This window comes from Rattus norvegicus, chromosome 7 (assembly GCF_021556685.1).
Source record: "Rattus norvegicus strain SHRSP/BbbUtx chromosome 7, alternate assembly SHRSP_T2T, whole genome shotgun sequence".
Classification (NCBI taxonomy): domain Eukaryota; kingdom Metazoa; phylum Chordata; class Mammalia; order Rodentia; family Muridae; genus Rattus; species Rattus norvegicus.
In genome coordinates this window covers 137,069,089-137,083,763 of record NC_141540.1, presented here as the reverse complement: position 1 = coordinate 137,083,763, position 14,675 = coordinate 137,069,089, and the positions used below count along the sequence as shown (strand labels likewise).

Genomic DNA, 14,675 nt, shown 5'->3' with positions numbered 1-14,675 from the left:
TTAGGGTAACCTGGTTGAAAAAATAGTGAGCTAGTCTATTTTTTTTTTGCCATGTTTTCTCCTTTGAAAGTTAAATGCTTTGCTACTAATATATAAATTCTTATTTACACTTTATCTAGATTGGTTATTAGTTAATGGTGCATGTATACATTGTGCATTGTACTGCCTAATCACTTGATGCCTTTAGAGGAACAGTGCCTATGTTTACTCTTTATGTTGTATACACATATGTTACCTAAGAATAAAAGTCTTCTTGCCAGGGGCTGGGAGTTCATGCCTATAATCTCAGCACTTGGGAAGCTAAGGCAAGAGGACCACAGGAATCTGAGACCAGGGTGATGTGCACAGTGAGTTGAGACAGCTAATGTACTGAGGGAGAGCCTGACTCAGAATAGACGGCTCAGAATAAAGCATTTTCCTTACAAGCACAAGAACTTGAGTTTGATCCTCAGAACCCATGTAGAAATGCAAGGTGTGGTAGGTGCATCTGGAAGGACAGTGCTGGAGAGGCCAGGAGGGAGGGCTCACTGGCTGCGGCAGGCAATGTGTCATGGGAAGTAGACAGTATTGAGGATCACGCCTCAGTCTGTCCACCATGGGTCCCATGTATGCTCATGCACACAAATTAAAAACAAACCACTTCAATAGAGATTCAACAGAAAATTTAACATAGGTTCAACTGCATGCTGTAACCTTAACTCGGATGTTACAGCTGTTCCCTGCCGTCTGCGGTCGGGTGTTTATTTACCTCTCCTTTCTCTGGTTGTAGCCCTTATACATTTTTTTTTTTTTTTTTTTTTTAAGAATCTTACCATTTTAAAAAGTGCTGTCGTTCGGTCCCCAGCTCCGAAAAAAAAAAAAAAAAAAAGTGCTGTCAAAGCTAGGCATATTGGGCAAGCTTGTAACACTTGCTGTAAGCCAAGACCAACCTGGGCTATGTACACACAACATCTGGGGTCAGCCTGAGGAACACTGTGAGGCCATACTTCAAATAAATGAATAGCCCCAAATGACAACAACAAGCGAAGTGCAGGCAGATGTGCTCTGGCGGTGGCTTGTGTTGGTTTTCAGGATCAGATTTAGGTTAGGCATTGTGGGCAGGAGGCATTCGATGTCACTTTGAGCCTTTACTGCTGAAGTTAATTTTGGTTAAAGTGTCCTGGTTTTTGCGACGTATTTTGTCATTTGTAATGAAGGAACCCGAGAGACATATCTTGAGACCATGTAAGCATCGTGCTGGCTGTCTGTCTTTGACCCAGTAAGTTTAATGCCTGTTGGTTTCTCGAGTGAATTACTGCTATGATGCATGCGTACACACGGTCTGTGACTCAGTCATTCCAGACACATTGATAAGCTGGTGGCCAATAACCCACTGGGTAAGGAAAGGTTTTTTGGTTTTTTCTTTTTCTTTTTTATTTTTCTGAGATCTTTATTTCATATAAGTGGCCAAAATCTGTTCTTGTGCTTTTTGCTGCTTGGACTGAGCCAGTGGGAGCTTCCGAGCTCGTCCCTTGACTTTTTCATGCCTCATACTGTTTAACCCTTCCTTTCTTTCTAATAAACTATCATCACTTAGATCCAACTTAGTTTTGTTCACTCGGCTCTAGAATGTTTTCCCTTTAGAGAGAGATTCCTGGTGTCCAGTAGCATGTAGAAAACGAGGTCTGTGTGAAGTGGGTGTTCATTACTGTTAGATGTTGTCCCTTCCAGACCAGTATGTATGCACACATAGTCATACATATACACATATACATATATATGTACATACACGAGTATCTAGAACTACATTAAAATGGGTGCCTAACTGTATGATGCCATGTATGTCTGTATAAATCATGAGGGTTTGAGGTTATCCTGACACCTGCAGTTATGGTCCACACATGTTTCCTCTTGCCTTTTTCCATTGCATGTGTATCTTATCTATGGCAGTGGGGTCTCTCCTTTACTATAATATAGTTACCGCCCACTACACCTGCTTTACCACAAAACCAAGCCCACAACTACTCGTACCCCCTTCTTGAGAGGCGCTAGCATCTTCAGCCTCGGGGGCACCTGTGCTCATGAGCGTGCACAACATGTATGCAAGTAAATGGTAATCTTCCTTCAATAAAGAAATCATAACCTTAGTATATGGGAAATCAACTTAATCCAAAATAATCATGGAAAACATTACCAACTCCAGGATGACTAGAGACAAACTAAGTTCAACCCTGTGGTTCCAGGGGTCAGGCAATGGTGACATAAGGACCCCAAACGTACGTTCTCTGATATTTATGTATTTGTTTATCCATTTGCTATGCAGTGCTAGAGATGACCTGGGCCTCAAGTGTGCATTCTAACAGAATGTTCCTCCTGACCTCATGTATAATTATTCTAACATTTGACTTATTCAATTAAAATGGGCTAAAAGAGGGACGAAGTAGAATTTGACCCAAAAAGACTTCCTCATAAAAGATGCTAAAATTATGGGATAAGCAGTATCCCTGTAAAGCAACTGATCACGAGACACACCCAGAAGCAAGCACTACGTGCAGTGGCGACAACTCAAAGGCCGTCACAATGAACATTTGCCATCCTGAACAATAAGTTAACGTCCAAACAGCAGATTATGACACAATGTCTCTCAAATTCTGCTTCCAGAATTAACTTTCCAGCTAACCGCCCCTCAAGTACATGGTAATGAAGTTTACTAATAAAATTTAAACAAGCCTGGACCATGGGCCTGAATGGTCCATGGACAGCACAGAATGAAGAGTTATGGACAATGTTCTGTAACATGTCAAGCAGGCCCACCACCACGGAAGGGAGAGGACAAGGGGCAGGAGGGGCAAAGTGTGTTCAGAACACATGGGAGACATTTCCTAACTGGCAATTATGGCCAGCATGTAATACTGAGAGCTGAGGCTGGGGAGTATAGTATCACTCTATAGTAGAGTGCTTGCCTAGCAGGTGCAAACTCCTCAATTCAACCCCAGTATAAACAAAAGGAAAAAAGGGGGAGGGACGCAAGGAGGGGATACCTAGAATGATCGATGCCCCTCACTACTGAAGTAACCTATTAGTCTCTAAAGAAAAGTCTCAGGAACATAAGGAATTTTCTGATTGTTTTTCTAGGATTAAATAACAATTGTTTCTAAAATTTAAAATAAAATGTTGAATGTGAGCAAAGCTTTGAAAAATTGAAAAACAGGCTGGCTCGGAGATAAGCTCCGTCAGTAAGGTCCTTGCTATGAAAATGTGAGGACATGAATTTAGATCCCTAGAATTCCTACAAAAATCAGGACACGGGATGGATGGAGAGATAGATGGCCTGGTGGTGAAGAGCACTGTTGTCCTACTAGAGGATCAGGATTCAATTCTGAGCACCTGCATGGTGCTCACAACCATGTGTAACTCTAGTTCTGGAGGATCCAGCACCCTCTTCTGGGCTTTGTGGGCGGGCACATAGGTGGTGCTTGGACAGACATGCAGGCAAAATCACTCACACAGAGTAAAAAGTGAGACAAAGCAAGCGAGCAGGATGTGGCACACAACCGTAACCCTGTTGAGGGTGGAGCTGGGGATCCAGAAAGCTCATTGGCCAGTCAGCAACCTGAATGAAAGCTCATTGGCCAGTCAGCAACCTGAATGAAAGCTCATTGGCCAGTCAGCAGCCTGAATGTCTGCGCTCCAAGTTAAATCACAGAGCCTCATGTCACTGAGGAATGCAGAGAGGATGCATGATGGCACCCAAGGACAAGCCATCTTGGACACCTGTGCACATTCACCACAGACACATGCAGACATACAGACAAGTTCATGTATGCATTTGCACATGCGTGCGTGCGTACACACACACACACACACACCCCTGGGAGGAAGTGGAAATACTGAATTAAACAAAGTATCACATTGGTACAGCTTCTGTTTTGTTTCGGTGCTTTGGGATGAGGTCTCTCCTGACACAACAGCCCTCCCCTCATTTGGTAGAACTATTTTTTTTTTTTTTTTCGGAGCTGGGGACCGAACCCAGGGCCTTGCGCTTGCTAGGCAAGCGCTCTACCACTGAGCTAAATCCCCAACCCCAGAACCCCAGAACTATTATTCTTACAGCAGTTCACACGTAAACGCTCCTGAGGGGAGTAGGGACAGGAAAGATTCCTCACTAAGATGATAAGCACTTATCATCAATAAATTAAATTCAATAAAACTAATAATATCTCATTCAGAAAGAATAATGTGATGTCCGGATAGGAAAACAACGACAGATACATATTAAGAAAACTCTCCAGGCAGGAGAGAAGTTGAAGGAAACCGTAGTTTTAGTCTCTAAGCTTAACCCAGGCTAAACAACTGCAGTCCGGGTGACTTGGGATGGCATGGCTCACCTGTGCCTTCTCCCTGCGTGGAGCAGAGCTCTCCGTACCTTCTCGGAAACCCAAAGTCAAAGTGCAGGGTGTGGCCAAGCTCTGCTTGGTGACAGGTGCAGCTTTAGCAGGTGCCCCAGACCAGATGTCACTTAGAGCTTTGTTCTGGATGTAACCCTGGCCAGCATGTTGGTGCCAAGTTAGCCCAGTTATCTCAGCAACTAAATTGGTTTCACTGGTACTTAGATCAACTGTCCTCAAACTTCGGCCTACCAGCAGCCACCTGGAGCAGGCTTTTTAAAACTACAGTTTCAGTCTACTATTAAATCCACAGCCAGTCTTAACGTAAAGTGAGCAGCTAAGGGCCATGATCCCCAGACAGCAAAGCACCACTTTGGACGTTGTACCCCTGCGTATCAGTGCTGTGTACATCAACCTTCAGGTTCAGCTGTTTCTAGGATAGCAGGACTGGAGAACCCGTTAACTGACTTTGGAATAATCAACCAAGGCCAGAAGTTAGGACTTTCTAAGGGACAAATTAACCTCATTACTTTAATAAAAGCACAGCATATGGGAAAAAGGAAGGAAACCGACTGTTAAGAGTTAAGACCCAGCAGCTAACATGTCAAAAACGTCACATTTTTCAGGCCCGGCCACAGCATGCTATGGAGTAAGTGGTGTCCTGCATGCACTAACTGTGTTCACAGAACTACAGTTCTGTCACTGGACAACAGCCCTGAAATAAGGCAACTATTCCTAGACACTACCAAGAGTTTTCAGTCCCAACAATGGCTTATCACGACACACTTAGTCAAAAGAGCATGCATTTTATAAACGCATATTACCTCAATTTACAATATGTTTTTGCAAAAACTATAGCTCACTGGTACCTCTGTTTTATAGCAAAAAAAAAAAAAACAAAAAAACAAAAAACAAAACCCACAGTTGACCTTGTTTCTTGAAAAGCAGAATGGTCACATTAACAGATGATCTAAGGCTGATAAATGCAAGCACATGTGGAACATGAAATATTATCTGAGGATATTTAATAACTGTGAATAATGCAGATTTATGATAATGATTTGTAAAATACAAAGGGTTAAGCTGTGTTTTGAAAACGATACAATTTATTTACTGAAGTCTGAGGGCGAAAACTCCCTCCTGGCTCTTCACTACAGGGCACCACAGAGCTGCCTTTCCTATACAAACGCACTGATAGACTGGTCCTACAGAGGTACCCAGGACGCACTGATAGACTGGTCCTACAGAGGTACCCAGGACGCACTGATAGACTGGTCCTACAGAGGTACCCAGAACTCATCACCCTCTCTCCATCTTCTTTTTTTTTTTTAAAGATAAATCCCCCCCCCCCCCAGCTGGGGACCGAACCCAGGGCCTTGCGCTTCCTAGGCAAGCGCTCTACCACTGAGCTAAATCCCCAACCCTCTCCATCTTCTTTTATTCTGACCAAATGAAATTGCCAATATTTTAGATCAACTATGAATAATTACAATGTTATACTGTATAATAAATGCATATATTTATTTTTTAGCTCAACTATGGATAAATAGAAACAATGTTACATTGTTCATATAATAAATACATATTTATTTTGATTTTAAAAGTCAGTACTTTTTATTTTTATCAAATATGCACACAGCGTAGTGTTGAGATGGCTGAAGAGGTAAAAGCATTTGCTAACATAGCCAGATCACACTTTGATCCCTAAAACCCACACCAAGGGAAGATAGGACTCTCAAAAGTTGTCCTCTGACCTTTACACATTTGCTGTAACACACACAACGAATACATACACACACATACACACACACACACACACACACACACACACACACACAGAATTTTAAATACACTTATAACTTCAAAACTAACTAGAGATAGTGTCGATCCAAACATCTTCCTTTTAAGTTCAATAAAGAATAAAGTCTGGCCCTTAATCCAGTATCTACTGTTAACAGATTTTCCCTAATATCAAAATTCAGAATATGAATTCCTTAGTTGTCAAAGTCACAGAACTAAACAAAACATACTTTTTAAAGCTGAACTAGTATCAAATTCAACACAAGTACTAGTCTACAAGCAATAACTACCACAATTGTCCAAAGAAACTTTGTACTAATTTTTTTAAAACTCAAATACATAACATATTTGTATTCTATACAACTATAAGGTCTTTTCTTAAAAGGCAGTCTCTAACTAGAATGAACAGGACTTGACTTTTAGGGACAAGTAGCTCAAATAAGAGCCTAACATAAAGACCCAACAAAATCAAAGTTATTATAAACCCTTTTTTAGAAAGATGAAATAAAACGTGCCTGAAACTCAATTTTTGTACATTATCTATTTATTTTGTGTTTGTGGGTGTGGATACAAATGTCACAGCACACGTGGAGGTTGGAGGACAACCTGTCCACACTGGTTCTCTCCTTCCATCACGTGGGCCCAGGGCTGTGTGAGGCAGGAGCACTGACACACACAGCTGTAGTTCTACCACTCAGGAATAGAGGGGCAGCCATGAGCTAGGGGCCAGTGTGAGCTACACAGTGAAACTCTTCCCCAATGTTTCACCTGTCCAGCTTTTTTATTCTTCCTAATCTCACCGCTTCTAGTTCAGATTTCCCAGATTGTGCTCTTGGGGATTTAGTAAGTCTCCCTCAAACATGATGTTTTATACCATATAGCACGACGACGGGACTTGGAATAAGGAGAGAGGTAAGAGTGAGTTTCAAAAGTGCTGGTGAGTTGCACACCTGTAATACAATCCAAGGCCCACAATAACTAGCCAACTTTACATTTATGACTCGAAACCATCTCATCTTCTCTAAAAGGCACATACTACATTTCAGGAACACTGGTGTTTTATAGAGCACAGATACAAGTGTCTGCTTTGACCATGAATATCGGAGTATCAGGATGGAAGTGAAGGCAGAGAGAGGACTGGGAATCATCATCCCTCACTCTATCAGACCACGTGTCTCCTCTTAACTCCAACAAACCCATCTTATCAGTAACCTCTAGTAGTCCTGGGCACGGTACATTAACTACATAGCCTTACAAAAGGAAAACCTCTTCCACAATACTTTACCTAAATATATGCGTTAGGTGTCTGAATGTTGATGAATTGAAGTGTCCTTCCTTGTTCCCTCCCCACTTCCAATTTCATTTAGTTTGAGCCTAGAGAAGAGCTTACAGGAGCCACAGGCATTTTTCTACGACATCATAGTAGATCTCACATAAAGGTCACTATGAAAATACCTATTCCTCAGGAGCAGAGGTGCTCTTAGAAATGGTGCTTCTAATCAGAAAGAAAATATTGTAGTTCACAGTTGAGGCGTAAGATTTAAATGAAAAGGGCATAGATGCATTTTGGGTGGGCTGAGGTGGGAGCTCGGTGACAAGAGTCCTTGGCATGCTGGAGGCAAGGGTTGGGGAGGGGTATGACAAAATTCTCTAGTGTGTTATGTGGGTCTGCTGTCTATCTAGGAAAGTAAATTGATTTCTAGTTTGAGCAAATGTACGTTGTTTACAAATATGGATTTTATGACCTAACCCCAAGCTTTTGATCAGGTTTAAACCTCCTTCATCCACTTTCTACTTTACTTTCAGTAAGTCTACAAACTTTTCAGAACTGTAACATTGCCATAAACTATAAAACTCAGGTTTGTTCAAAATGAAAGGCTACACCTTATAAAACTAAAGTTAAAATCCCCACATTCGTAACTTACTAAGACACAGTTGTTTTCCCTGCCCCTACTATTATTTTATTTCCCTTTCTTGACTAGGAATAAGCTGCTGTTCTACCTCTGTTTAGCAATTTACAGACTCAGTATGTTACTTTATTTACCTACTGAATAGTACTGATTAATTCTTTCACTTCCCCTCAAGCCATTCATAAAAGGCCTCCTCACTGACCTATATATGGTAGTCACTAGCTCACAATCCCTAAATGCATTCATGTCATTTAACTGATAAAAGTTAACTGCTGGTAACACGAACCACTCAAGTAACTAAAGGGATTTACCTAACAAGAAAAAACAAAACACAATTCACAATATGACTGCAAAGTCACTACTGTGAATCCTCAAGTCCAAAGACCTCAAAAGTGAATGCATTTAAAAAAAGCAGCCTGTGGGCCTCAGATACAAGCAACATGGGAGCTTTCTTCAGTCAGTTTCAATGTCCATACATGTCATCTCCTTTCTAAAATTTCCAAGTTTTATAAAGAACATACCAAGTTGACCTATACTGTAACTATGGCTGTGCTCCTGCTATCTGTAGAGGAAGAAAATATTGTCCCATTAAACACTTCAAAAACCTTATATCAAAACTTAATTTCATTTACTTTTGTTTTTAGGAGAAAGGTTTTTTGCTGTGTAGCCCCAGCTGTCCTGGAACTCACTCTGTAGACCAGGCTGGCCTTGAGCTTATGAGGTTAACCTGCCTCTCCTTCCCAACTGCTGGGGTTAAAGACTCGAATCACAATGCCCAGATAAACCTTCAAGCTCTTAACCCAAATAATAACAAATTGTCTAATTCTTAGTACCAAAAGAAGGACAATAAATAAATAAACAAACAAACAAACAAACAAATAAATAAATAAATAAATTCACCAAGTAAATAACTCACACACTGGTTTTAGATATACTTGGGCATAGAATTAACCATGTGCAACTTGCAATTATAGTTTATTAAAATCACTTGTGAATACCACGCTGAAACCATAATATAGTAAATTTGACCAGGTACATTCAACAAACGCAACTTTTTGGTCCTTAAGTTTGTCCATGAAGAAAATGTGGGAAGTTGCGCCTTGTCTCTCCTGTCTTACACAGATAGCCTGACAGAGCCACTCAGGACACACTGAGGGGACGATGACAAGACGATGCTAAGTGAAAAGACAAGTATTTACGAGCTAATTAAAATGTAACTTTTTATTTTACTTATTTACTTATGCACTTATTGTAGAGAGGGTTTCTCTTTGTAACAGCCCTGGTTGTCCCAGAATCGCTCTGTAGACCAGGCTGACCTCCAACTCAGAGAGATTCATCTGCCTCTGCCTCTCAAGTGCTGGGATTAAAGGCTGGTGCCCTCACCACCCAGCTTAAAATATAGTTTTTAAAATATAATAAATGATTTACTTTTGGGAACTGACAGCAGGCACTTCCATTTTTAAAACTAAATACCAGAGGGCTGTAGAAATGGCTTGGCAGTTAAGAGCCCTAGCTACTCTTCCAAGACCCAGGTTCAGTTCCTAGCACCCATATGGCAATTGCAACTGTCTGCAACTCCAACTCCAAGGGATTCGAACCCTCCCACAGACATATATGCAGAAAACATCAATGCACATTAAATAAAAAAAAATCATTTAAAAATAAAAAAATGAAACACCGGTGTTAAATAATCAATTGGATATTCAATTTTGGGCTGAGAATTTTTGTTGTAGATAATCTACAGTTGAATGAATGTGTATTTGATATATTTAACCTAACTTGGCAGGCTACAATGTCTATACTCAATGACTATATTTATACCAAAAAGAAGACAGAAGAACTGTTGGAACGTGTACGCGGCGCACACAGTCTACTCTTCTTTGTCCGTAACAGTATACAGCTGCATCAAACCGTCCTAGTCTAATAGCTGCTCATTCAGCTAACTGTGTGACGACAGGAGAATGTAGGCCAGTGTGAAACTATCACAGGGAGCTAGGAAAACAGACAGTCTCCCAGTTTGTCCAATGAAAAAGCAGCTTACATTAAATATGTTCATGTATGCATGGCCAACATGTGACTGAGAAATGATATTGCACAAGCTTAGAATCTCAAAACCAAAATGCTGAGGCAGGAGGAGTCCCCTTGAGCCACACAGACAGAAATACTAACTAAAGAAGAAACAACCAAAAAACAACAAGAAACAAAAACCCACTCAATCAAAAGATACCAAAAACAATTCATCAAGTGCTTTATCAGAAACCATAGTATTAAATCTGATGTAGTAAAGAGTTAACTCACCAAGTCACTCATTCCCATGATTGCCTGGGAAGGAAGGCACTAGGCATTAGGGCTAACTAGTAAATTTACTGTTAAAAAGTCTTGCATGTGATTTACCGGTTAGATTGTTTTAGAGGAAAGTACATGCATAACCCCAACATAACATATATCCTCTAACTACAATATGCCACCACCAGGGAAAAATCTATCAAGGTTGGTAATACCCAATATTTGACCCATCCTATTTCTTTGCAAGCCATGCAAATCTCCCCATGGTTTTATTTTCCCAAACAAATGCTTCCACTCTTTCCCAGTAGCCTAGCTACAGCCCTACAAAAGCAAACCAGGAGAGTGACATATGGGAAAGCAAGTTTACCTAAGGACACAGTTCAAGACAGCCCTAGGAAGAACATAAGGCCCAAGTCGACCCAAGAACAATTTAAACACTTAAGACAATCTCGAAAGCATCCAGCTAGAGCGTAGCCATAAGTACAATTAATGATGACACGATCCCAAGACGAAAATGACAACAGGAAACAAAATACTTATAATTACACTTTGTAAAAGAAAAGAAGTCCAGGGTTGGGGATTTGGCTCAGTGGTAGAGCGCTTGCCTAGCAAACACAAGGCCCTGGGTTCAGTCCCCAGCTCCGAAAAATAGAAAAAAAGAAAGAAGAAAAGAAGTCCAGGTATTTCATTAATTATGTGAAGATTGTTAAGATGAATGCAAATTTTACAGAAAAAAAAATACCTCATCAGCCATATATACCATTTAGCACTGAACACAGAATTTTAATCTATACATTTAATAACACTAAGCATAACTTTAAAATATACAATTAAATTATACAAAATACTACAAATGCTTTTGAATTCATTAGCACAAAGTCCTAACACATATTAGCACAACCCTCTCAAATTCTCTCAGTATAAAAAACAGAAATAATCAAATGGTATTAAATTTTTATTTCTAACTCTATTACTAAGTCAACGGCTTGGGAATTTTTTTTTATTCTTTTATTTAAAAAGGTATTCTGACACATATGCTATCACACACACACACACACACACACACACACACACACACACACACACACACACTCTCACCCTTGGTATATTCTAGAGTTCCTATGGAACTCACTAACTGCCAAGTTCTGTGAACTCTTCAGCAAGAAGTCTGAAGTCAATCTAAGGCAGCCAATAGGAAGTCCACCTGTGCAATTACCCTGTTTCCTATTTCAGAATCCTAAGCGCTATACAGAGTGACTAGTGCATTTAAAGCAATATGAAACTAAAATTATGCAGAAGCTACATTGCAAATATAAAACAGGCTATCTTGTAATGTCACCATTACCAACATTCATTAGAAATATTAAGATCATTATTTTCATTTTAAATAATTAAGGTTACTGTGGTAATCAAAGAAAAATAAAAGTTTCCTTCAAAATAAAGTACAGCATGAAAGTATAGGAGAAAATCTAAGAAGAAACCACTAAGTCACAAAATACATTATCTAACTGGATCGTATAAACAAGAAATTGACTTTCTGGAGTAAGCAGTCAAAATATAAGGAAATGAAAGAAAATTCCAACTATAATACCTGGTCTCAAACCATCCCCGTATTCCTAAAGATACTGGATAATTTTAAGTCGCTCAAAAGTTCAATAAATAACAAAGGAGTTCAAAAAGTTAATTCTGATCAGCCAAGGTATCTACATTGAATTATTTATGAAAAAATATCCCATTAAACGCAGAGTAACAGTTCCATGCAGTAAGTTTTCTTTAAACAAACAAATAAACAAACAAAAAATAAAATAAAATAAAAACCCATGAAATTGTAGGCGGTTAAGGGGTTTCCAAATAAAGAAGGGGGGAAAAAATCTTCCCACAGGTTACAAAGTTTCCTTAAGTATCCCAAGTCTTTCACTAAGCACCTTCTTTTCTGGCCCTCAGTGGCTACCCAGCAGTCAATAACAATGTCACAAAAGAATGTTTACAAGATAGGATATGGATTGTCACCTGTAATGGCTTTGTATGAAAAATATAAACGACTGTATTTTTAACCTGAGGAAAACTTCAGACTCCTACCATCTCAGTTTATTGACAGCAAATGCTTCTCAGAGTGAAATTAACAAGGGATTGGAAACTGTCTAGAGCTTAGATTTTGTTGTTTAATTGCCCCGAAGTCCCTCGTTTGCAAATACTGGGGAAAGACGCCACTACTCACCGCAAGTAATACTGTTTTAAAGCAAAGGCAGCGTTAGAACAACTTCTGGGAAAGTTGAACTCTTCAACAATTTCTCCCCACTGATTCTTCTCAGAAACCTGTTAAAAACACAGGCACACTTGTCTGAAAGTGCCCAATCCAAGAAAAACCTACCCTAACTTGGAAGCTAAATGACCCTTCTGCAGAGATCTGTGGGTACCTAAGGATCAGTGGGTGTCTGGGGTCGAGCCACAAGAGTTACCAAGCCAGGGCTGCTTGAATCACTGTGTTTTCACCAGAAAACCCTGTATTTAGCAGCACTTGTTTTGTTTTTGGGGGGGTTGGTGGGTTTGTTTTGTTTTTGAAGCCCGGACAATAACCAATCGCAAGTCCCTCTGTCGCCCCCTTTTAAACCTCAACGCGGTCCGTTTACACTAAAGAAAAAAAAAGTTCAAAAGGATCAATACTGCTCCGGACAGCGACGTCCGCGGGCTCTGGGGGGGCCGGGGCCGGGGCCGACTCCGATCCCTCTCCCAGATCTATCCATCTCCATAGGCCCTTCTTTGAGGCCTACAGCTTCTGCCTAGCCTTGAAGCCTAAGATGGCTATTTGCAGACAGGTCCTGCTTTCTTTTGTTAGCTGTAGAAAGCCAGGGCGAGCGGGCCGAGGCTGTGCCCCCGGCCGCCGGGATCATTTCGCAGCCGATTATCGATGTTAAACCTGCCCGCGCTAATTTTGAGTTGCACGAAAACTGCTCAGAGTCTGTGTGTCTCTGTGTCTCCGCCTGTGCTAGAGCGGCAGCGGCGGCGGCGGCGGTGGCGGCGCTGACTCGCGGGCGGGCGCGGGGCGGGCGGGCGCGGGGCTCGGCGGGCGGGCGAGCACTCTGCTCGCCCGCGCTCCCCGCCGCGCCGCTCAGACCCCGCGGGGCCGGCCGGACACCGGGCAGGGCGCTCCCCGCCGCCGGGCCGCACCGCCCGCCCAGCCCCGCGCCCGCCGCGCGCACGCGAGCCACCAGGCCGAAAACAGCCCCGCCGCCGGCCGCCTCCGTGCCACCGGCTGCGAGCGCCGAGAACGCCGTGTGCCCGGCCGACCGCCCCCCCGGCCCCGGGCGCCGGCTCCCGGGCCGGAGCAGACTTTTCCGAGCAGGCCAGCGAGAGGGAAATACAAATTAAAACTTCCACTCACCTTCGCGAATCCGCCTAAAGTAGTGACTCTGGTGTAGAGCCCGTGAAGATCCAGCTCCTTCCCACCCACCGCAGGGATCTTCTTAAACGGCGACCTGCGGGCGACAGAAAGCCCCGCACTTGTCACCGGGACCCCGCGCCCGCCGCGGGCCCCGTTCGCCCCGGCTCGCCCCGGTGCTGCCCCCCCGGTCCTGCTCTCACCCTCTGCTGTGGTGGAACTGCCGCAGCTCGTCCAGGAAAGCCAGTCCCTTCCTCCGCTCGTCCGGAGGCGCCTTCCCCGTCGAGTTTGCCATTATTTTGCCAAAGGAGGTCTCCCGAAAACCCAGATCGCGGTTCAAACGCGGCCCCCGCTCCCCGCGCTCCCTACCAGCGCCCGGAGCCCATTCCTCGGCCGGCGGTGGCGGGGCTCAGTCATGGGCCGGCGGTGGCGGCGGCGGCGGCGGCGGCGGCGGCGGCGGCGCAGGGAGGGAGGAGGGAGGGGGAGGAGGCGAGGAGGAGGGGAAGGAGGGAGCGGGAGGCCAGGGGGAGCGCAGGGCCGGAGGGAGGGGAATTTCTAAAAAAGTTTAAAGAAACGGGAGCGAAACTAGAGGGGCAGGCGACGGGCGGCCGGGCGCGGAGCCGCGGGGCGAACGCGGCCCCCACCCTGCCTCGCCGCCTCCCGCGGCCCGGCTCTGGCCGCCTCTCAGCGCCGCCGGCCCTGGCGGCTCGGCCCGGGGACGCGATTCAACATGGTGCTGCGGCCGGGGGCGCACGAGCCGGCCGGGGGCCGGGCGAGCGGAGGCGAGGGGCCCGGGCGGCCGCAGGCCTGGGAGTTTCGGCGGCGGCGGCGGCGGCGGCGGCGGCGCGGCGGGGCCGGGGCAGGCGGGGCCGCGTGGGGAGGGGGAGGTCTGTGTGGTGGCTTGTGGAGAGCGGGGTGACAGCGTGGATCCGG

The 14,675-nt window shown here is 43.7% G+C and overlaps 1 protein-coding gene and 1 long non-coding RNA gene across 2 annotated transcripts in view; one reads left to right on the top strand and one right to left on the bottom strand.

Moving 5' to 3' along the window:
* Window positions 1-14,182, bottom strand: part of Arid2 (AT-rich interaction domain 2) — a 118,286-nt gene extending 104,104 nt beyond the window's left edge. Inside the window, 3 exon segments of the mRNA NM_001432507.1 lie at window positions 12,582-12,679; window positions 13,746-13,839; window positions 13,946-14,182. Coding sequence (NP_001419436.1) covers window positions 12,582-12,679; window positions 13,746-13,839; window positions 13,946-14,037 — 284 coding nt within the window. The 5' untranslated portion in view covers window positions 14,038-14,182.
* LOC148004956 (uncharacterized) lies at window positions 1,421-7,800 on the top strand. Its single transcript, XR_015625950.1, has 2 exons — window positions 1,421-5,616; window positions 5,653-7,800. It is a non-coding gene; the product is annotated as an uncharacterized LOC148004956 (long non-coding RNA).
* Window positions 14,183-14,675: the final 493 nt, after the last annotated feature.